Here is a 25373-nt window from a genome sequence, read left to right on the forward strand (position 1 = left end):
GTGAATGAAGTGCAACGTTGTACTTTATAAGCTGAAGTTAAGATTGATTTTTTTTATTTTGTGTAGTTTGTGTAATTGTTTTTGTTATGTTTATTCAGGCTGGACATGTGTATTTTATAATATGTCTAATGTTTGTTTTGTGGATTGTTATTGTATTATCAGATGATGTGTCTTGATTTTTACCCGATAGGCTTCTTGCGTAATTTGCTCTTTTCCAGATTCAAGTCAAGATATTGTTAGTGTGCTGTATTCAAGTTAATTTGGTATCTTAAGTTAATACTAAAAATTTAGCAGAAGTAGCAGTCTCTAAAAGTGATCTGTTCATGTGTAACTTTGGTGGATCTTTTTTTTATTTATTTAATCTGGTGAATAATATTACTTGGCTTTTCGGAATATTTATTTTTGTTCTATATTTCTGGCAGTATTCTACTACATTATTCAGGAGTAGTTGGAAGTTCGTTGCTTCTATTGAGAGAGTGGGGGTTGTGGTTATATATGAAATGTAATAGACTGGTATCTAATACTTTGCTAGGCGAGCAGAAAATGCCCGCCACTGTCATTTCAATGTTATTTTGATTTCTTACGTCTATTATTACTGATTCATTTAGGGAAGGTCTTCTTACTTCCTGAACTATGTATAAGTTCAGTTTTATACAGTAATAAAATTCCTGTATTTGAATCTCTCTTGTCTTTTCTGTCCTGTCTGATGATAAAATATCCTTTTATTTTATGTCTATGGTGGTTATAGAGGCCTGTTTCACTGATTACAAAAACTGGTTTTATGGTGTTGGTTATATCTTCAATCTCATGTTTCTTGGAAGCAACAGCACCCTGGATATTGATGTGTAATAATGAGAATTTATCTATGATTCATAGAGATTGTGATATATGTTAAGATTAGTGGTTGGAATTTTTGGATGTTTTTCATAAGTGTTTTAATTAAGATGTTTATTAAACTGTTTACATTATTTGGATCAGTGTATTCGGCTACTATTTCAGAGAAAGTAGATATAATAGCATCAGTCAAAGTATTTTCGATGTTCATTTGTGTTGTTTTGTGTATGTCTTCGGCAGTTTTGGTTTGTTTGTTTTGAATTTCGCGCAAAGCTACTCGAGGGTTATCTGCGCTAGCCATTCCTAATTCTTTTACCAACGAATGGTGGGATTGACTGTAACATTATAACGCCCCGACAGCTGAAAGGGCGAGCAGATTTGGAGCGACCGGGATTTGAACCCGCGTACCTCTGATTACAAGTCGAACGCCTTAACACGCTTGGGCATGCCGGGCCCCAGGTGTTTTGGTTTCACTAGTTATTGGTGGTTTTTCCTCACTGTGTAATGTTTTTTGACTGTTGAGTTTACTTGTATGTGCAGGTTATGCTTTCAAGTATCTCGGTGGCAGTTGGGTTTGGTTGTTCTTGGATTCTTGGATTGGACCACTATTTCAGTTGCGCAGTTGCTTGGCATGTCCAAACCTTTGGCTTTGGTAACACTACTACCGACGGTGTTTCAGTTTGTTCTACAGTGTATCTTTGATACCTCATAGTGATACTGTTATTGATTAATTGTGTTATGTCCTGAGTGTTGTCCGTAACTACTTTAATTAAGTTCGTTTTTTTTTTGTTATGTTTGAAATTATGCTTTCAACTGAAATGAATTTTATATTTTATTATGTTAGTGCTTCTTTTATGTCTTATGTGTCGATGGAATACTGCAACCCGGATTACGAAGTTCTGGGTGTAGACCTTGCTCCAGGCAAGTGTATGGAACGTGACCTGCTTTGATTGCGTCTGGAGGTCATGCTTTTAAAGTCTATTTAAGTCAGCAGTTTCCTGTCTTTGAACGAGAAAACCGCTTATGGCAGACGCTTAATATTTATGATGTTTGTCTTTGGTTTACACCTGTAAATTTCCTTAGCAAGTTGAGGCTGGTTGTATGCTCCTGGAATGTCTTGTATGATAATGGCATATTTCTGTAGTTTTGTTTCAGTTTTTGAATGTGTTTGTTTGTACTTGTTTTTCATGTTTTCTTTGACTTCTAGTATTTACAAGTATGAATCCATCGTCGTCAGAACTAGTTTCCTCACGGTCTGATTGCGTGTTTATACTAGTTTCAATATCCAGCATGGTTTCTGTTTATTTAACCTATTACTCGTTTTATTTTCATTTTCTACTACATTATCAATCAGTGTCGTCTCAGCTTCACTGTTGACAGTAACTGTATTAACATTTTTTTTTACTTATTTTACAGATCTTTTCCTTTTTTCCTTACTTTACTACTATTATCTTTAACGGGTGTTGATTTTAATTTTAGGTCTTATATTTCTAACTGCATTAGAGTTTTCAATTGAAAACTGTCATTTATGTTTAGGCCACCTACACTTGACTTACTTATTTCTCTCTTTTCTTATGTAGCCGACATGTCGTCTGCTTCAAGAAGCCTAGCACAGTAGACCTGCCGCTCCTCCTTCCTTAGTTTTTATGTCTAGTCGGGTTTTCCTTTATATGCCTTTTTATCTCTGTCTGTATTTCACACAACAGAGTGATTTTACTTCTCAATCTTTTCTCACCTTCCAATAAACCTATACGTTGTCTGAGCCCGTTCAAAAGCATCTATTATTAATCACACCTCGCAGTGAGTTCACACTTCCTAGGAGCCCACAAAATCGCTGCCTACTTGACAGACCATAGAGATTGGTTTGTTTCCAATTTCGCGCAAAGCTACACGAGGGCTATCTGCGCTAGCCGTCCCTAATTTAGCAGTGTATGACTAGAGAGAAGGCAGCTAGTCATCACCACCCACCGCCAAGTCATGAGCTATTCTTTTACCAACGAATAATGGGAATGACCGTCACATTATAACGCCCCACGGCTAAGAGGGTGAGAATTTTTGGTGTGACGGGAATTCGAACTCTCGACCCTCGGATTACGAGTCCAGTGCCTTAACCACCTGGCCATGCCGGGCCAGACCACAGAGAAAGTAAGTGATCAACAGTTCTTATCACCAATGCCAGGTGTCTCTACTGACTGAACAGTGCAACTTAACTATCACTCTCGTAACAATCTTCTAAGTGAGGAGCGAAATGTTTTGTAGCAACGAGCCGCGAACCAAGATTCAAAGTGGACCGTGTGAGGGCTCGCGCAACCTATAAGTTTTTGAGTTAGTCGGCATTAGTAAACACTTCTCTTGTAATGTCGAGGTGAATGCCTCTTTTTGTTTCTCTATAAAAAATGTTTTACTTCATCTCACACGCTTTATCATTTTTTTTACAACATACTGGTTTTGTTCGTGTCATTTTCCTGGCCTTGTTTTTCTGCACCCCATGATAAGAATTATGTTAATGCTACAATGCTTGTGACTTTGCATGAGAATGTGCATTGATACCTGTTTTTAGCTGTGAAATAACGGAAGGTGAGAAATTCTGTCTTCAGTTTAGTCAAAGTGATTGAAGCTGTCAGATTATTTTTCATTGTATACTGTTTGAGAATAATTAAAATTTAGTTAGAAATATATATACTTCTAATTGTAAGTCTATTAGTTAATCAGTTTCATTCATTTGGATCAACAATTTAGTTACTGGATTTATCGGTCCAGTCTTTTGTTGATCTTAAAGCCACCTGGAGGGGTCACCTATTTTAATCACTCACATCATTGTACATAAGTGTGTTGCCAGTCAGTCAGTAGACACTAAAATAACGTCACATAATGGATGCTTAACGTGATCATCCTATGAATCACGATAAAAATTACGCATTTTTTGGCTATAACACAATACAACATACGAACTTCAAACGAAGGAATAAAAATATTTGTTACTCTTAATTTTGGTTTTATTTACTCTAGAAACAAAATATTTTCGAGGAATCTGTGGAAGAACATCTAGCATTTTATACCCACGACATGAGTTTTCATAGTGATTTAAAGTTTATTTTCAAAAACCCCTAATGGTCTACAGTTCCATAGAGAAACTAAATGTTACGGTAAGGGTTACTCTACCGTTTCGTTCTCAAAACAATATTAGTCAGTGTATACAGTGATTAGGTTTCAGTGATGTCGAGAAAACCCACTTGTTTAGAAAAATATATATGTAAAAACAGCTCGTTTGGGTTGAGAGAATATTTTACGTAAAGGCGCAAACAATGTGCTTAGATGTTTGAATATATAATTTTATATTATTTATTTTATTATTTTTAAATATAGGTATAAAAGTGTTGCTTCGTATTGGTTTATTTTGGGCTTAAGTTGTTGTATAAGTAAGGCTTCCTTAATTTTGCGTTTGTTTATGTTTGTTTCTTTATTTAGTATTTGAGTGTTTTCTGTGATTATGTTGTGTTCATTTGACTTGCAGTGTTCGAAAACGTGTGAAGGTGACTTTTTATGTTCTTTGAATCTGGTTTCCATTTTTCTACTTGTTTCTCCAATATAGAAGTCGTGGCAGTTATCACATTGTATTTTATAAATAATGTTGGTGTGGTGTTTGTCAGTGTAGTTTTTACATTGTACAGACCTCAATTTTGTGCCTGGTTTTTGAATAAATTTGGTATTAACTGGAATGTCATATTTTGTTACTAGTTTTTGCCAAATGTTGGTTATTTTCCTGCTGATGTTGGGAACATATGGTATACAGCAGTATATGGTTTCGTGATTTTTTGATTCGTGAGATATATTTACTTTTGTTGGTTGATTTTGCTTTCTGTCTAGGTGTGTGCATATAAAGTTTTCTACAGTTTGTGGAGGAAACTTATTGATGTTGATGAAGTATTGTTTTATTTTGTCTAATTCATTGTTAATTTTATCTGGTGAACATAGTTTTATGGCTGTGTTTATTTGATTTCTTAGTATGTTGAATTTTTGTTTGGTTTCTTGTGCTGAGTCCCAAGGAATGTATAGTCCAATATGGGTGATTTTTCGGTGGATTTCGGTTTTAAATTGTGTATCGGTTCTTGTAATTTTGAGGTTAAGAAATGATATTTGATTGATTTCTTCCTGTTAACATGTGAAGTTGATTTTGGAATGTATAGCGTTAATGTGATTGAAAAAAATTAAGTGTGTGTTCTGTAGATTTGAATCCTGCAACCGCGTCATCTACATATCTGTACCAGTATAGTGGTGGATGTAATGCTGTGTTAATTACTTGTGTTTCAACTTGTGTCAAAAAATATTGGCTAGAACTGGTGATACTAGGTTGCCCATGCTTAGACCATTTGTTTGTATATAGTTGTGGTTGTTGAACATAAAGTTTGTCTTCATCGTGGTGAATTCTATGACAATTGCTAATTGGTTGCTGAGAATATCTATAGATAGGTTAGGGTCTCGGATATAGAGTTCTAAGGCTATCTTGCAGGCTTCAGCGGTTGGAACCTCTGTAAAGAGGGATATAACATCGAAACTGGTCATTAAGGCTGTATGATTAAGTTGATTATGATTAGACTTGAAATTAAAAGAGTCTCTGGTGAATGAGCTGGCTGATGTTACATATTTGGAGAATGCCTATGCTAAGTATTTACCAAGATTGTAATTAAACGATTCATATGTGGACATTATTGGTCGTAATGGACAATCTGGTTTATGAGGTTTGGAGATGCCGTATATTTGTGAGTCGGTTTTGCGAAGGTAGAAATAAAGTGTTTGTAAAATTGTGTTGGCTTTTTTCATTTTTAGTAGTATGTTGTTTAGTTGCGTCTCGTGTGTCTTTGTTAGATTTGTGTGTATTGGTTTAAATTTGTTAGTGTCCGATAGAATGTTTTTCATTTCTTGGATGTATTCATTTGTGTTCACTATGACTACAGCGTTACCTTTATCTGCTTTTATTCGTTGATAAAAAAGCAACTCAAGAGTTGGCAGTGGGTGGTGATGCATAGTTACCTTCCCTCTGGTATTACACTGCTAAATTAGGGACGGCTAACACAGATAGCCCTCGAGTAGCTTTGTGCGAAAAACAAACAAAAACAACACAGTCGAAGGTCATTCTTAAGCTTCAATAAATATTATCTATTATATTTACCACTGGTTTTGGCAACTATGGAGTATCACTCATCTTCTAGACCTAAAATGATTCTCCTTGGTTGCTGACAAGTTTTTCATCGGCATTTAGACTTTGCTTCATAGTTGGACTATCCACAACGTATTTGGGTGATATGGTCTTTATTACTTAAGAAAGACAGCAGAGGCGTGATTTTCAGTTTCAGTTTTATGTACACGTAAATTGTTGCATTAACTGTATTTTGGTCTCGTGGCATGACTGATGTTTTAAATTGAGGGTAATATAACTATTCACAATTACAGTCTGATTGTGATATAACTATTCACAATTACAGTCTAATGGTAATTTTACTATTTACAACTACTTTCCTATGCCTACAACGGTTCTTGGGACATATACATTGAGGTAAAGACAGTGTAGTTGGTTTTTTTTGTTTGGGAATTTCGCACAAAGCTACTCGAGGGCTATCTGTGCTAGCCGTCCCTAATTTAGCAGTGTAAGACTAGAGGGAAGGCAGCTAGTCATCACCACCCACCGCCAACTCTTGGGCTACTCTTTTACCAACGAATAGTGGGATTGACCGTCACATTATACACCCCCACGGTTGGGAGGGCGAGCATGTTTAGCGCGACGCGGGCGCGAACCCGCGACCCTCGGATTACGAGTCGCACGCCTTACGCGCTAGGCCATGCCGGGCCATTTTGTTTTTCTTATAGCAAAGCCACATCGGGCTATCTGCTCAGCCCACCGAGGGGAATCGAACCCCTGATTTTAGCGTTGTAAATCCGGAGACATACCGCAGTACTAGCGGGGGACATGTAGTTGGTTTACTAATAGTTTTATATTCGGTACGTTATCCATTTTTTGTTTCTTCCTTTTTCTAATCATTATTGAGCTCTTTATTCCGCAGTTTAACTTTTGTTTATCACTAGTTAGACATAAGTACAGTCATTTTTTTCTGTTTTATGGTATCCCAAAAGACATGCCACGTGTTATATCAGGCTGCTTGTAAAATTTGGACAACAAAACAAAAATCTCAACAACAAAAACAAAACAGAGCATTCCTTGTGCTCCATGTATCAATATATAAAAAATAAAAAACCAGATAGCGAATTTTATAAGCTACTAAATGATTTTAGTCTGGCTTTAGGAATCTTCTTTAATAATCATTTGTGGTATGGTTGTTAGTGTTCGAGTTTAAATATAACCCATCGCAGCTTCAAATCTGCACTATCGAACATACTTGTCCTTTGAGCTGTTGTTGAAAGAGTAGGTGAAGAGTTGGCAGTGGTGAGTCTATGTAGTTAAAGGGTGAGTCTGTAAGTGAGGATAGTAGTAAGTATATGTACGTGAAAAACTCAGACAGGGCTTTACTGCAAGTTTTATGATTTTCTAATATTAATTGTGTTGCGTACCACCGACATTAGCTCCACGTGTCAACAGTTTGAGAATCTCTTCTCTCGTCTATTTTTACTAAGCTAAAGACAGTTAATGTGTAGCTTTCGGCGAAATTCACAACAAACAAACTAACTGTTTTTAGGTTCAATGAGCTTTTTATATACATGAATGAGAAATCTGCTTGTTAGTTTTTACTTTTACTTTATTAGCTGACGAGTGTTCAATTTATGAACAATATTCCAGCCGTTAACACTTGTTTTGGGGTGTTAGTATATGAATTGAAGATATGCTAGTAATTCATCCGCTAGAATTTCTGAAAAACCTGTTTAACTTATGTTTAACAGTGATTAGTTTCCTTATACCTTAATTACATTTCATGGAAATGTGAGCCACTATGGAAATCATCAAATTGAGCAGCATTTCTCATCTCCTTCTTTTACCTATGGAAAGGTAGAAATTCATTTGTTCACCGCATGACGCTACAAGTAAAAGTTTCTTTAGGTTTCTTATGTATATTCTAGCGCAAAACTACACATGCAGCTAGTTGCGTTCTGTCCAATGCGAGAAATCGAAGCTCGAATTTTAGCGTTGTTTGTCTGTAAACTTACCGCTGATCCACCAAAGGTCTACTGTTTTCGTCGTTTTAGTTTAGTCGAAAATAATTTTTTATTGCTTACCATGCTATTTTGATGTTGCTTTTATAGTATTTCAAGGTTTGGCAAAGTACTTGTATCCAATGAAATACACGTAAATAAATCTGTACGCTCAATCAACAGAGAGAACTTGTAATGCTTGGCTTTATAGTTATTTGCTAGCTTATTAACCTTATTTTCGTATTTAATTTTTGGCTGTTGTTTATGGTTTGAAAAGGTAATGTAAACAGTTCACAGTAAGTTGATGTTTTTGTTTTCGTTTATTTAAATAAATTGTAGTAATAAATTATTGCGAGAATTCTGAAAAAAATGGTAAAAATTTCTATAATTTTGCACACTCAAAGCCTGTTCACTTACAACTGGAGCAATCTATTAATAAAACAGGTTACACTCTATTCTGACCCGTGTTACTGGATCGGTACTTGAGTTAGAGTGGTGTTTGTTTATTTATGTTTTTAATTTCGTGCAAAGCTACACGCTAATTTAGAAGCTAGTCATCACCACCCACCGCCAACTGTTGGACTAATCATTTACCAACGAATAATGGGATTGACTGTCACATTATAACGCCCCCACGACTGTAAGAGCGAGCATGTTTGGTGCGACTGAGATTTGAACCCGCGACTCTCGGATTACGAGACGAACGTCTTAGCCCATCTAGATATGCTGGGCCTTTAGAGTGGTGTTGGCAGGTAACCTTTTGAAGATATTATGTTGGGTATATAATATTTTTTCGTAAATACCCAACTAGTGAATTGTTTTTGTTGTTGAATAACATAAGACACTTTATTTTGAACTGAAATATCCCAATACATCTACATATATTTAGTAGTTTCATCTTGATTTCTTTAGTTATGGAGTCATATCAGAAGGCCTGTAAGTTTAATTATCGGAATGATCTGCCAATTTGTTATTATGCCCTTAACAGGGTTTACCTTAGTGAAATTACTCTCTATTTCACCTCTACATGCTACAGGAGTGTTAATCGTGTCTACATGTCCAGGTGGCGCTGTTTCCAATGTGTTGACTTACTTCTGTTCAGGTGATGTGCCCTTAAGGTAAGTAACACTTTACTAATTTTTACACACACACATATACACTGCTAGCCAAAATCTTAAGGCCAATGAACATAAAGACAAAATATGCATTTTGCGTTGAACTCAAACACTTATTTGAATAGAGCTTTAAAAGATGAAAATAAGAAAAGGGAACATAAAAATAAAAAAACTTTTTTAGCATTTAATAGGAAAAATGTTAAGACTATAAAATTAGCCTAAATACTAGCTGGTCAAAAGTTTGACCATACGAAAGCGTTAATCGGTAAACATGTAACGAAATATAGTCATTTGTGTTCAAGCATTAGCGTTGTCAACATCTCCCACTGACATCTCCTGTGTTACTTTGGGTAAAAACATGGCAACGTCTAAAAAGTTGAAAGAGTTTGAAAGTGGTAAAATTGTCGAGCTGCAAAGGTAAGGTCTCTCTCAACGTGCCATCGTTGGTGAGATTGGGCGTAGTAAAACTGTTGTTGCAAATTTCTTAGAATACCCTGACGGATACGGAACGAGAATTTCAAGTGTTCGCCCAAGAAATTTTCGCCGGCGTTGAGTAGGAGGATTCGACGGGTTGTTCGGCAAGACACCAGCCGATCGTCAAACCAGATTAAGGCCCTTACGGACGCAGAATGCAGCTCGAGAACAATAAGACGGCTTCTATGAGAGAAAGGCTTTAAAAACCGTAAACGTCTTCAAAGGCCACGCCTCCTTCCACATCACGAAACAGCTCAGTTAAACTTTGCTGAGAAGCACCAAACACGGGACGAAGAAAAGTGGAAGAAGGTTTTGTTCTCTGATGAGAAAAAAATTAACTTGGATGGTCTAGATGGCTTCCAACGTTTCTGGCACGATAAGGATATCGCACCGGAAACATTTTCTACACGACACAGTGGAGGAGGTTCCATCATGATCTGTGGTGCTTTCTCCTTCCATGGAACAATAAAGCTTCAGGTTATACGGGGCGTCAAACAGCAGCTGGCTACATTTGCATGTTGGAGAGAGCATCCTTATTGACTGAAGGCCCTCGCTTGTGTGGAAATAACTGGATCTTTCAGTAGGACAACGCTGCAATCCACAATGTCCTCAGAACAAAAAACTTTTCATTGCGAATAATGTGATTCTTTTGGACCATCCAGCGTGTTCGTCCGAGCTGAACCCCATTGAAGATGCTTGGGGTTGAATGGGAAGGGAAGTATATTGAAATGGGCGTCAATTTCAAACAGTGCATGATCTTCGTGAAGCCATCTTCACCACTTGGAATAAAATTCCAGCCAGTCTTCTGCAAACGTTTATATCGACCATGCCAAAGCGAATTTTTGAAGTTATTCGCAATGACGGCCATGCAACTCACTACTGAGACCTCTTGTTGGGCATTTCCTACCCTGTTTAGGACTTCTTTTTGGTATGGTCTTACACTTTTGACCAGCTAGTATTTAGGCTAATTTTATGGAGCTCACATTTTCTCTATTAAATGCTAAAGTTTTTTATTTTTATTTTCCCTTTTCATATTTTCATCTTTTGAAGCTTTACTCAAATACATGATTGAGTTTAACAACGCAAAATGCATATTTTGTCTTTATGTTCATTGGCCATAAGATTTTATCCAGCAGTGTATATTGGTATAGTATGTTTTCAAGCTACATAATTAGTAGCGTTAAGTTTAAATATTTTGATAAATTTATTTGCTTAAAACAAAAGAAAATTGAAAAGAAATTAAAATAGTGTAAAAGTTGTAAATTAATGCAGCTCAATACATGTATGAAAACGTTAAGCCAATTTTATGTGCTATGCAGTTACAATTTAAAATATTACTTATTGTTATATCTGCGCAAAATATTTCTACGTGTTTAGTACATGTAATAAATACAGCTTAAACAGTTATTCTTAACTTTTGGTTAATTTTCCTTTTTTATCTCTTACAAATTTAATGTCTTTTTAAAAGTTGCAATATCTCGAAACCTTAATTCTATCTTACAATCTATAGCTAATATCATAGAAATAGAGTAGTATAGGAATTTGAAGTTTGTTTTAAAATTTCCTACGTAACCTACTTTAATTTTCCAAGCATTGCCATGACAACTTGGTCCACCATGATAGCCCTTGGTATGATGCCCTTGAACCTATTTATGTACGGAAGTAACATAGCAACAGACGATGTTGTTATTCCCTACGTCAATATACTTTTGTCTTTAATCTACATCACATCACCTGTAGCAGCTGGAATGTTGGTGCGGTGGAAATTTCCAAAAGTAGCTCCCTATTTTACCAAGGTAATGTGAATACTATTGAAAATCAGAATAATTAGTTATTTTTAGTTTTACCATGAACCTAACCTAACTAATATAACGTCATGTGCTACGAATGGATTCAAAATCTTATCTGTCTGGTGATTTACTTTGATACTCATGACGAAATTCCAGAACGACAAAGTTTAGAAATCCAAATATAAAAATATTTACTGTCTATTTCAGAATGCACTTCTTCAGTGTACGTTTTATTCTACTAAACTGCGTCTTTGATATCGACTGAAGTATTAAACAATATTCTTACCCACCGAAAGGCTTGTTTTCTGTGCAGTTAAAAGTCAGCAAAAAATATTTTATAAGTTGATCGTTATCTCAGTACATCACGTTTGTTGTGAAACACAAAACTATACAATTGGCTGTTTGTGCTGTGCTCACCATGGGTATTGAAACAAGGTTTTTAGCGATTACTACATTATGAACACTCATAAATAATTCTGAATACGTTAATAGTTTGATTATTATAAAGTGATATTTGTATAATCTGTACTTGCACAGACGTAAAGTAAGATTCATTTAAAATGATTATGTGTAAAGTTATCAAAGAACGTCACAAAAAACAGAGGAATGGTATATACTACAAAACCGATATATTTACCAGGAACATTACTTAGATGAAACTAATATATTAATGTATAAACCTTATGAACACATACATAAGGATCCAATCGTTCAAAATGTTTTACTTATTATAAAGTAATATTTCTGTAATGTACAGCAGCTGAAGTTGTACTCAAAGTGTCATAAGCATGAAGGAAGAAGAGCCTGCTTCAAATGTGCCATGCCTGACTACTGATTACAGGAATGTCCACATCCTGTTGTACTACAGGACTATCAGGCATTTATACTTTTCATGCTAACACCTCAATAGATGTAGGAATGTTGGCAATAAGCAATTGTTCGAGTAACAACTGCCGTTTAAACTGGTCAAAAACAAATCACTCCTAGTCACCTAATCATGCGAGCCATGGATTGGGTGTCATATGGCATGTGTTAATAATAATAATACTTGTGTGCAAGGCTGATCTTTTAGTGGACACTGGATTAACATAAACTTACTTGACCTTGCTTGTGTTAGTGTGTTTAAGTTAAGCTACTACTTTATCCAGCTAGTATGAACTTAATTTTGTCAATTGGTATATGATGTTTTCATGTGGAGTGTCAATTACATATTTTTTAAGTTTGTTAGCCCTGAGCAAACTAACTGGGATGATCACCTACCATATATCATTGGTTGTTTCTGTATGCTGGACGTACTCAATTTATTCTTCACCAGTTCTGAACTTTATTGAGAGTATTTGACTTGCCTTTTGAACAACTAAACTTCAATACCACAAGCTAAAATAATCTGTCGTATGACTGTGTTTTCTACATTTAAAAAGCTTTGACTTTCTCTTTATCAAAAATATTTGCCTACCATTAGTAGGTGACATTGTTACACAATTATACGGCAACAATAACAAACAATAAAGCAATCAACGTAATGACAAATTGACGAAAGGTTAAATCTAAAAGCAAAATGGGATACATCCAGGCTGGGTAACACGTGAAAATTCGTTAAAACAGCTATGCATTCCCAAAAAGATCCTCTTAAAACGTTCACACAAATAATAGCATCCAAATTTCATTTTACTAATTCGCCAGTAATTTAAAATTAAGAAAATCTATATTTAAATCTCGAGGCTTCTCATCTGTTTCCTTAATCCATTAACACATGTTCTATGAAAAGAATTTATGTATACATTTCAACAGTTAACTTTCTTAGGGATATATGAAGGTAGAAAGTAAAATATGAAATACCCCATATTAATATTTTCAATATTTATAACTTTCGAGAACAAAGGTCTAGAGGGAAATAGGTACTCTAATTTTTTTCTTTTATAACCCACTACATAACAAAGTCTAGATGTTGTCATTCTTCATCTTCAACTTTAAGAACTGTTGTCTGAAACTTTCACATCTTTCAACAAACGTCTCTAGTTGTTGTTGTATGCCACACTGGTCAAATTAACATTGTTTGAGCATATCAAAATTCTCAGATAAATATGAGAAAAGCCTTTATGTCACAAAGATAGAACAATAGGCGTGATCTAGTAGTTACATGCCACACTACGAAACCGAAAACCCATGGTTTCCTGTCCTTTACCCTCAAATCTCGTTAAATACTTTTGAACTTTAGGTATATTATAAGAATGACAGTCAACTTCCATTATTCGATTGTAGTATCCCAACAACTGGCGGTAGATGCTATTAGCTAACTTATTTTGTCTCATCTTTTATTTTAAAATCATTTTACTAAATCCAATGGATATAAAGAAATTCGATTTTGAAATGAGATTGCTATAATTGAACTTAATATTTTTGTTTGCAGATTGGTAGTATAGTAGGTTTTGGAGGTATAACTGCTGCTCAGGTAATGGAGATTTTCATTTTTCCCGACTTATTTGAAGATATTACATGGCAGATATACTTTACCAGCTCTTTACAACCACTTTTGGGAATTACTGTTGGTTTTACAATTAGTTGGTTATTAAAGCGCCCTCCAGCGAGTTGCCGGACTATTGGAATAGAATCAGGAATTCAAAATATTGGGACTGCTCTTTCTGTGATCTCCTTGTCCTTTGATTTTGAGGTTAGTTTTATTTTTTTTTTTATAATAGTATTTATTCTGTATATCTCCAAAAGTTATGATCTTTCGTTCATTTGTTATATTTTTGAATTTCGGAATTTTTTTTTTTTTTATTTGCTTAGATAATAGAGTATAATTCTTATTTTATCCCACAATTCACCTTAGTTACTAGATGTTTCTTGTAATTATCAATTCAAATTTACAATTTTAACATTAATGTATTGTGAGAAACTAACTTGTTTGTTTATAATTAAAATACGTTAAACTTTTCTCACGACAATTATATTTTAAAAACTAAAAAAGGAGGCTTGCTAGATTTGTCCAACATGTTTAATTAATTATTAATAAACGCTTTGAAATTATCTGATAGGGGCTAAGAAAATAATATTAATTATCAACTAAAATCAGTATCTTCAATACGCTACGACAAATAAAATTTCGAAATGATAAGTGCTAAGAAGAATCTAAGTGTCATGTTTGTACTTTAAATAATTGTGTTTTTAATATAGAAACAGAAAGAACTGTTAGTTTTTCCGTGGTTTTATGCAATGACTATGTTGGGAGTTAGCTTTCTACTAGTTTTGGCTTATCAAGTTTACAAACGCTGTTCAGCCTCAACTTCTATCGAAGTTACCTCACGTCAATATAATATAGGTAAGTTATTTTATATTTAAGAAAAAACCGGTTAAAGTTATAGATCTATTCAGTAAATAGTGAGAAATTATAGGTGTAATAAATTAAAACCCTGTCCTCTCAATACATATAAATGTGTTGGAGAAAAATTTTCAGACTCTTCTACTTTTTCAAAAATTCAATTTATCTACATCTTTATAACGTTCTTTTCACGGTTTTTCGCTATTTTATTACTATTATTATTTTCTCAAAATTAACTTCTTAATAAATGAATAAATTCTAAAGCTTTCTCATTTTTTATTTTATTTCTTTATACAGAAATCATCGGAATCGATCCACAAAAACCTTCAATCTCAGCTGAGAAATATAATAACTTACAACAAATGAAATATTGATAGCTAGCCCACCAGTGGCTCAGCGGTATGTCTGCGGACTTACAACGCTAAAAACCGGGTTTCGATACACGTGGTGGGCAGAGCACATATAGCCCATTGTGAAGCTTTGTGTTTAATTCAAAACAACAACAATTTATAGCTAAAATGACAGCCTAACTTGCTCTTATAAAGTTAGTAAGAGCATGACACTATGAAAAATGTTCATTTACATTTGTCATACGTGAAGTATATTGAATATGCATATTAAGTTTTATCATTTAAATGCCCTCTGAGCATAATTCTAAAGGCAAATCATGGTAAGTGTATACATACATTAATGTAATCTTTTTGTTATCTATCTAGTTTATAATGAAGAATGTAGCGATATTTTCTAAAATGTAGCATCTATCTATATTAGTTAATGTCATTACTCTATAAAAATGGATTGTTGAAAAAATAAATTACGATTTTGTAAGGGTCGTTAAACTGAGCATCCTATCATTAACTTAATAGATTCTTGTAAAAAGTAGTGTCAAGCTTAGGCATAACATGAAGTAAAATGAAACATTTTTCATTATATTTGTGTAAGATAAAATTCAGGAACCTGTTCAAAACGTATTATCTATGATGAAGCAAAGGAAGACTCTCCTATACCCATGTAAATAATTGGTATTTACATTGACTTCTGATAAATAATCTAATTTTTCTAAACTTGAACTATAATTATAATTTATTTACAAAGTAATCATAAACGACGTTTATAAGATAAGCTACAGAGGAATTTAGTACAGAAATAAATTATATGTTGTATCTGAAAGAGACTTGTTTTATCAGATAAAATGTGATTAGATCGCATATAGCAAATTCACCAGCAGTGTTTTGTTCCATAATGCGTTTTTTCACGTAGGTGTTTATCTCAAGGAAACGACATTAACAAAGTACAAAAAAGTAGAAGACGACACCAAAAAAGTAGAAGTCAGCAGACATACCGCTATGCCACTGGGAGGCAGACTATATACGAGTAGTATGGGCTTTAATACTTTTTTTTTATCAGTTTCTCAATATATTGATTGTTTGATTCAATGACTGTTAACTGCGAAAAGTAATATGTTATCAGATAAGTTGTTAAGTCAACAGCGACCAACTACTTCCTCCACCCATCCAAAGAAAAAGTATTTCTAATTCTGTTTTATTTCAATTTATGGAATTAAGACGCTACGTCATTACTCAGTACCTGTAGGAATGAAGCGATAAAATTATACTCACAAAAATACTCTGTTCAGTTTTGATCTGATTCACGATCGATTCCAAAACATGGATCATCTGCATCCCGTTCAACATGGAAACTATCATCTTCAGCTCGAGTTTTAACACGTTCCCACTGTTTAGACAAATTTTACCAATCAACTTGAACTAGTAACAGTCATTCCGATTTCTTCAACTCGTAAATGTCGAATTATATTTTAGTGATAGTCTCTATGTCAATAAATCCTTTTTATCACTGCTTTCATCTAGTGAGTTTCAGAATTACTTCTGTTATGTTTAAACCTAAATAGAATAATAACTCTAGATTTTGGTAATAATATTAGTCAATAAGGATGACTAAGTATTTTCATTTATACGGTCTGAGTTCCTCTGTATATGATATTATCTACTTTCCTAGAAATTTGTGGTCACCATTATTTTCTCTTTTTCAATACAAGAAGTCAGTGTAATATTTTTAAAATCTTATACGTTTATTTACCTCGTTTCATAAAAGAGGTTTTATCTCACTGTCATCAGTCAGTATTTCATTATGTTTTTTACTTTCTATCTGTTTTTATATGACATTAAACAAAGCAAAACCTGCATGACCATTTTATTAGTTTTCATAACCTAAGATATTTAGAACTTAGATTTCTTTATAAAAGTGTTTTCTGTATTTTATTATTGTTTTCCTATTCTTGTATTAAATATGATTTTATTTTTTGTGTGGTTTTTGTTTCACGTATTTTAACTTATTAGAAAAACTTCTGTACCTTTTTAGGTAAATGCGGTTTCTTCCCTCTCATTTATATATGCTTCAGAAATGTGACTATACACTTTGTGCTGATATTCTTAGCGTGTATGTATTTTAGTAGAGCATTAACGTCTTGAAATGCTACAAGGATGCCTTAATTTCATTCGTTGCTGAAATACATAAACGTATAGCATTTTGTTCCTAGTGTGAAATTAACTCAAATTGCAAACTATTTGTCTGTAATTAAACTATATTATTTTTCTCTCCATCACTTTAACAAGACACACAGATAATTTTTTATTTCATAACATAAACTTTATTTAAATATTCTTGTGTCATTCTTGCTTCATGTGTTGGATTGCACGTTCGCTAACGAAAGGTTGTTACAGTTATCTTTTTATATTGCAAGGATATTCATGAGTATACTTGTTATAATCACATTTATCCATAGAACTGTATGTTTTCTACTGTGTTTTTGTCATATTAGCTTTAATTTCTTAGTCATCGTTTTACTTGTTAAACATCGACATCCCCTTACTTGAAAATGAATTTAAATTTTAATATTTTTGAAGGTGAATCAACTTAGTGATGACAGTACAATGAAATTTTAATTTTGGAATGTTAACCTTCTTATTTTATATTCGTGTTCGATTACTGAAGATTTCCAGTTTAACTCTTTAATCGTTAAGGATTGTATTTTTTTTCCTTTTCTGTATGATAAGCAAAACGAAAACATTTGGAAGGAACAGTGTACGTAAAAAAAAACAAAAAACAAGTTGTTCTAGAACTAATACGACTGTTTGAGTGGGTCATACGTGTAACAAAACTTAAGTACAATTGCATCGAAGCTTATTGCTTCTCAAGAACTGACATCTGTTAACACTGTTTAGAACTACTGATTTCTGATTGATTAGAAAAAAAATCGTAACTACGTTAGCCCATTTAATTCATTTAGCTAACTTACCATATGAACATTACAATCTTACGTGATATTATGTTTTTCTGTTTTGGGCGCACACTTTAGAGATGTATTGATCTTAAGGAAAGTTAAAATCCATCACTTAAACGTTTTGTACACGTTTCGACTTACTGATCAATTCTTACATTATATTTTTAACTTGTTATCACAGTTATGATGATAGCACTATATTTGTTTGCAATGATAAATTTAAACTTTGTAACGAAATAAAGTACTTCAATAACACAGAACAAAGTATAAATTACACACAGTAAACAAAAATAAATACTGCATGAATTAACTTAATACGAGATAAATGAAAATACAAGTAAATTCAAATTATTGAATAACCATAATTAAAACACTTAACGTTAAACGGTATATTTACACATTAACAACCCACCTTTGTCAGGTTGCTGGCAAGAATCATTAATGTGCTGAGATATACTCAGGCTCTCTTTTCAACATTGAGCTCCAATTTACTTTTGCCCTTCCAACTCAACCATGATAAGTTTTTGAAATAAAATGTTTTTTTTTCTTATTTAGAATGGATAAAATAATGTCATTTATTTCAAATAAAAATTAAATACCATCTGTAATAAATAAATAAGCCTGGTATGGCCAGGTGGTTAAGGCACTCGACTCGTAATCCGAGGGTCGTAGGTTCGAATTCCCGTCACACCAAACATGCTCGCTCTTTCAATCATGGAGGCATTACAATGTGACGGTCAATCCCACTATTCATTGGTAAAAAAGTAGCCCAAGAGCTGGCGGTAGGTGGTGACGACTAACTGCTTTCCGTCTAGACTTACACTGCTAAATTAGGGAGGGCTAGCGCATATAGCCCTGGTGTAGCTTTGCGCGAAATTTAAAAAAAAAGCCTTATTTTATTAAGGGAAAAAAATATATTACTGGTTGTCGTGCCTGCTATCGAAAGGCTGACATCAATTATGTTAATGAATCCAAATCCCTGAAGCGTTCATGATATGTTGATTTGGTCTTCATGTTTGTCGAGCTGTAGTTAACAATGGTCCAAGTGACAGTGATGCACCTCACGAGACCTATGACTTCATTCGCAAATCACCTTCGAAAAAGTACAGGCTGTTCAGCCACAGGAAGGCCAGGAGTCTTGTAAACAGCATGGTGGTTGTGGGCAGGAACATGTTGAACACAAATGCACACATTCACTTTGAAAACACGACGTTTTGGACTAGGCATATGCTTGTAAGGTGACAAACCCTTCAGCTCTGAACGACTGCCATCTCAGGAATGCAATGTCTCTCACCAGTATCTGAGTGATATAGCAAAGCCTTCAGTCCATTAGGAAAGTGAAGAGAAAATGCTGTTTTCTTATATTAGTGAGAAAATACGTCCCGAACACAGGAGCCAAACCATACTTGCTCGTCAAAACAAATATAATTTTAACCGAATATATGACTTAAGTTGCAAATTAAGTCAGGGTTGTACACCCTTGTGCAAATTATTTGAAACAAGACGGAAAATTACGATTTTTTTTTCAATTTTTTTGCGTTTTATTTCTGAAAATCCAAAAATTACTCACAAATTAATACATGATATAACCGCCTTTATTTTTCAGAAGATCATTAATCCGCTTTGGTATCGAGTCCACGAGTTGACTGCAATCTTTACTAATTTTTGGATCGCGGTACTACACCTCAATTATGGCCTCAATTAGCTTATCTTTCGTGGTACAGTCTTTCTCCGAAGTATTTCTTTACAAATCGCCCAAAGATTTTCAACAGGATTTAAATCTGGAGAGTTTCCAGCCCAGTCCAGCACCTTTATTCCCGTTGTAGTCATAAAATTTTCACAAGTTTCGATGTGTGGCACGGAGCCAGATCTTGCTGAAAAATGCCAGATCCATCTGGAAATTTCTTTTTCAATTCTGGAACGACTCTTCTCTGCAAAACTTCGATGAACTGTGGTCCTCGCATCATACCTTCTATGATATGTAAGCCTCCGACGCCATAGTAGCTGAAACAGTCCCTAAACATCTTCTTCAAGGGATGTTTTACGAACTGATTGATGTGAGATTCTCAAAGTTTCTCTCCTGGAGATCTGCAAACATGCAGACTTCTTTGACCCTGTACGAAGAAATTAGTCTCGTCACTGAATAATACGTTCCTCCATTGTTCTTGCGTACAGTTCTTGTGTTTCAGCCCCCACTGATACCGTTTACTTCATTGAGCTGGTAATAAGTTGTTTTTTGACTGGTCTCCTTGCCGTTCGACCGACATCAAGAAGCCTACGACAAACCGTTGAAGAACTGACTTTTATTCTTTTGACCTCCAAATCTCTTTTTGTCTGAAAAAATGACTATTAAAGGAAAACAGCGGGTCCAGCGAGCCTGCACTGGCCGCCATGCTGAAAATATTGTAAAATGACCATTTGTTTCAATTAATTTGCACAAGGGTGAACTTGTGTATCTTACACAAACATCACATTTAACCTTACAAATAAACATAGTGAACATAACATTCGTGTACAACAACCATCAACTCCAGAAATATTTCAACTATGTAAACCAAGCATATTTTTAAATGAAAGAAGCTGGGAAACGTTGTGTAAGATACTGTTATTTTCTTTTTCTTCTCAATTTTGAGCGAATAAATTACGATGACACTCCAGTTTTCTCAACTGTTAAATATTCTTCTATGTTTTCTACTTGAATCTCATTTCTCTTCTTGATCTTTAGTCGCTCAAATCAGTAAATATCAATTTCAAAATTGGTTGTTGAATGCTCAAGAGTTCCGTAGAGACCATCTTACTCAGCCTCGAGACATTCAAGTTGATACTTGTTAATGTGACAGTGGTATAGTGCTCAATTTTATAGTTGTTGCTGTTGTTTTGAATTAAACACAAAGCTACAAAATGGGCTATCTGTGTTCTGCCCACCACAAGCTTCGAAACCCGGTGTTTAGCGTTGCAAGTCCGCAGACATACCGCTGAGCCACTGGGGGGTCAAATTTTATAGTACCAGAGCCTCGTCAAAATTTGTCAGATATTTTAAACAAAGAAAACACTTGAAATGCTAATAATCTGAGACTTCTCACATTAATGCTAACTTGAATTTACATATATTGCCGAATGAAAACACGTTACTTAGCTTTCTTGAAATTAAAAAAACAAACAAGCTGTGTACCTTATCAAAATCACTAACATTTAAACAAGTTTTCAAAACGCATATTTTATTAAATTACTCTATTTCTAACATACTATAGTAACAACAATTTTGAATTTTATAATGCTTTGCACATCTATTGTCCTTAATGTTATGTTAATAATAAACTTTTAAAAATATATGCACTTTAAATGCACAGTATAATTGTAAAATGCCTTTTATTAAATCTTTCAATCCAATATTTTTGTGTTAATAGCCAAGTGACACATGATAATAATTTTACTATTTTAACTCTCTGATACTTGCTCTTCAGCCTGAGCAGTCACACTGTGTTTAATCCTAGCTTCTGAGAGAGAAAAACAGTATGTGCGTGTGTGTGTGTGCGATGAGGATCTAAGAATGTTCTAACAATGGAGTTGAACATCACAAACAGCCAAAATGTCTTCAGACGTATAATTTAATAACGTGGTCTGCGATATTCATTTTCACTGATATTTTCAATAACAAAATATCAAAAATTCGTGATACAGAAGGTATCAAAATATTATGCAGAGAAAAATATATATTTTTCTACTTTACGGGAGGCTAAAATTGGGCGATCTTTCCTTTTTTTTAACTTGGGTTTCAGCTGTTAGAGTTGGATTATTTCAAAATATCAGATCCCTGATTTCTGACTTGTTACAGAAATTTATTTTCTAAAATTTTTGCAAAACCTGGAAATGCCTCAGTTTGTCAGAAATTATACGCATAAATGATATCAACATATCTGAATAATTTTCACTACTAGCAATCTTTTTGACGTAACTACACACATAGCACTCAAAATTTTGGTGAAACAAGACCAGCCATAGCCTAAAGTCAATTAATTATATTTGTTTTTTAGTGGCATTACTAATTTTGTGATAATAAACTGTGTACTAGGTTCGTAATATAACAAGAATGAGATTATTTTAAATAAAATCAAACATCTTTGATAAAAGAAGTTGTTGTTGTTTGTAATTAAGCACAAACCTTTCAAATGGGCTATCTATACTCTGCCCATCTCGGGTATCGAAACCAGGATTCTAGCATTTACGTTCGCAGATATACTGCTGTGCAGGTGGGGGGCAAAAGAAAAGAAAAATTACGGCTGCTTCTGGATCATATCAGTTAATTAAAGAAAAAGGTATTATATCATGTTTTAAGTCTTGTAATAATCTGTAATTATATTATCATGCTTTTAAATGTGACTATAGATTTACTAGACTTATATGCTTTTAGTAATTGTAAGAGTATTTACATCATTCTGCTAGACATCAGAGTTTTATCAATTATTGTTCGTCGAATGTTTCTAATGTAAAATCGTCCTGCTATGTCAAAGTATTCTATTTATGCTTTCTTAACTAAAATAGTAAATGAAAATCAAGCATCAATCTTAATCTATTAATGGATTGGAAATATTTTGCCCACCACCTTTACCAGAGGACCGAACCTTGTCTGACTCACACCTCTAAACATAGGGTTTCGATACTATTGATAGGCAGAGCACAGCCCTTTTTGTAGCTTTACGCTTAACTTGGCTCCAGTTTTTCTGCGATACTTTAGTTTATGTATTTCCGACAAATAGGATTGAAACCGTAACCTTTCGCACATCAGGCAAATACTCAACCAACTAAATTAAATCTACCAGTTACTGTCATTAAGGCGTGTTTTGATATTTTACACTACCGCATAGTAAAAATAAGAATTATTTGTTTATTATTAAGCAAAAAACGACACAATAGATTACCTGTGTGATGTGTCCATTGTGGGTATCGACACCTGTTTTTATTTGCTTTATAAGCCTTCAAAACTACCGGTGAACTACTGAGGGGGGTCAAATAAAATTGAGGCCCAGTCTATTCACTCGATTCATCACTTGCCGTTAAATTATATATTGGTCTCGGAAGTTTCATTCCATCAGTAACTCTTGACAAGTCGAAAAAAACAGAGTGGATTAAAAAAATCTTTATATATATAAGCTCACTCCATATACACAGGCCCGAGATGGCCAGATGGTTAAGGCGCTCGACTCGTAATCCGAGGGTCGTAGGTTCAAATTCCCGTCACACCAAACATGCTCGCTCTTTCAGTCGTGGGGGCGTTATAATGTTACTGTCAATCCCACTATTCTTTGGTAAAAGAGTAGCCCAAGAGTTGGCGGTGGGTGGTGATGACTAGCTGCCTTCCCTCTAGTTTTACGCTGCTAAATTAGGGACAGCTAGCCGTCGTGTAGCTTTGCGCGAAATTTCAAAACAAAAACAAACAAATCATGTACACCACAGGATGACTTTTCATGGTTAGAAAATAGGACTGAAATAGAATTTCATCGCATTTAAAACGTGAGCCTCCGAATGTCTCAGTGTTAAGTGTCTGTAGACTCACACCTCTAAACATAGGGTTTCGATACTATTGATAGGCAGAACACAGCACTTTTTTAGCTTTACGCTTAACAACAAACAAACACACAAAAGGCACAGGTAGCAATAGGTTAATGAAGAGGAATGTGTCAAAAATCAGCTGTAAAAAATAATTTCCATAACAAATAATAAACTTAAACTTTAGGAATTGAACACATATATAACACTATTAGGTAAATGTCAGCTTTGCGTCAATACAAAACCTGATACATTGTATATCAAATCAATATTTAAACATAACTGTAATTTTATTCACCAGGGGGCTTCATGTCAAGTGTTTGTTTTAATGATTTTGAAAGGCGGGATTCTGAATGCAAAATTGTAATTAAAGGATTTTTATCAATTTTTCAGTTTTCCTATTAATGAAATTAATATGAGTAAATGTAAAGAAACTCTCATAATGGAAGCGGTTCTGTCATATTTAAGTAGACAGAATCGTCCTTATAGTGTACTAGATGTGTTTAATAACCTTAATAAAGAATACGGTAAAACAGCTGTGAATAAAGCCATAGAACAACTTGCTCAAGACGGTAAAATAACGGAGAAAACATACGGGAAACAGAAAATTTATTTTGCTAACCAAAGTCAGTACCCCGATGTTGAAGAAAACGAACTGAATGCTATGGATGCTGAAATTGTTACTTTGTCCGAAACACTAAAGGAGATCCAGTCATCGGTAAGATCGAAAGAAACCTTATTACAAGCTTTAACCAGTAGTATGATTACAGAAGATATTGAAGTTAAACTTAGGGAACTGAATAAGGATATTGTAAACTTGAAAACTAAACTAAATCATTTGAAATCTACAACTGTTTACATAGAACCTGTTCAAAAGAATAAAATCTATACAGAAAATGAAAAGTGTATTAAAGAATGGCGCAAAAGGAAGCGAATAGCCAATGATGTAATTGAAGCAATATTAGAAGGATATCCAAAAGGAAAGAAAACCCTTTTGGAAGAAATTGGAATTGAAACTGATGAAGATGCAAATGTACCAGTTCCTTAGACGTGGAATGATGATGGAGATTATAATTGATTAAGTAGATATTATTTTATGTTTTTGTGCTAAAAGATAGTTATCCTCATAAGCATATATTGGTGATTAATGTTACTTATTTATTTTGAAATGTATTTTCCAAAACTAAAAATAATTTAATCTGTTAGTTACTTAATACTAATATGTATAATGTTTACTTTGTGAGTAATTAGTTGGAAAATAAAATAATAATTTTTTGTTCACATATTTGGATTGGTTGTTTGTTGAATTTTTTTTCTGCCTGATATGGCACTTGAGACTAAGTATCTTATAATCCAGAGATGAAAATTACTGCTCTATTGATTAATCTTCTTTCTTGATATATATATGTATTTTAAATATTAAAATAAAATATTTCTCACATTGAATTAGGAGAAAATTAGCTTCATGCTCAAGACAGATTTTAACATGAAAAAGATGAAGGGCAACCACAGGAATGACTGAATCTTCTTTTTTTTAGTTTATGCATTTGTGAACAGTGGTAGAAGATGTGCTTAAACAGAGTATCTTTTAAAGCTGATATTTTATGAAAAAGTATATATAGAACTAGAACTATCAGTTTTATGAAACAATTAGATATATGCTTGCATTGCTTTCAATTGTTACATACAAATGATGCAAATAGGAATTGTATAGTAGAATCAAGACTGCAATTGGTAACACTAAAACATGAAGCCTTTAGTTTTAGAAATATAAAATGGTATAAAATAAAAAAAATCCAAATTAGGTACATTTTCAAAAAGATAAAATCAAATCTAACTGCTATAAACTT

The 25373-nt window shown here is 33.9% G+C and overlaps 2 protein-coding genes across 10 annotated transcripts in view; both read left to right on the plus strand.

The window, feature by feature from the left end:
* Positions 1-16996, plus strand: part of LOC143241035 (ileal sodium/bile acid cotransporter-like) — a 28771-nt gene extending 11775 nt beyond the window's left edge. For 8 of the 9 annotated variants that reach the window (XM_076484471.1, XM_076484472.1, XM_076484475.1 and 5 more), the window contains 5 exons: positions 8887-9092; positions 11155-11359; positions 13764-14024; positions 14531-14675; positions 14973-16996. In XM_076484471.1, coding sequence (XP_076340586.1) covers positions 8887-9092; positions 11155-11359; positions 13764-14024; positions 14531-14675; positions 14973-15049 — 894 coding nt within the window. In that variant the 3' untranslated portion in view covers positions 15050-16996. The remainder of the gene's footprint in view (positions 1-8886; positions 9093-11154; positions 11360-13763; positions 14025-14530; positions 14676-14972) is intronic. The other variant, XR_013022156.1, reaches the window with a different exon arrangement.
* Positions 16997-23822: 6826 nt separating this feature from the next.
* On the plus strand, positions 23823-24808 carry LOC143241037 (homologous-pairing protein 2 homolog). Its single transcript, XM_076484491.1, has one exon. The coding sequence runs from the start codon at positions 23939-23941 to the stop codon at positions 24569-24571; it is 633 nt and encodes a 210-aa protein (XP_076340606.1). The 5' UTR covers positions 23823-23938; the 3' UTR covers positions 24572-24808.
* The last annotated feature ends 565 nt before the right edge of the window (positions 24809-25373 follow it).

This window comes from Tachypleus tridentatus, chromosome 13, assembly GCF_004210375.1.
Source record: "Tachypleus tridentatus isolate NWPU-2018 chromosome 13, ASM421037v1, whole genome shotgun sequence".
Taxonomy (NCBI): Eukaryota; Metazoa; Arthropoda; class Merostomata; order Xiphosura; family Limulidae; genus Tachypleus; species Tachypleus tridentatus.

Coding starts and splice junctions, on each gene's coding strand:
- LOC143241037 (XM_076484491.1), top strand. CDS start 23,939: ATGAGTAAATGTAAAGAAACTCTCATAATGGAAGCGGTTCTGTCATAT.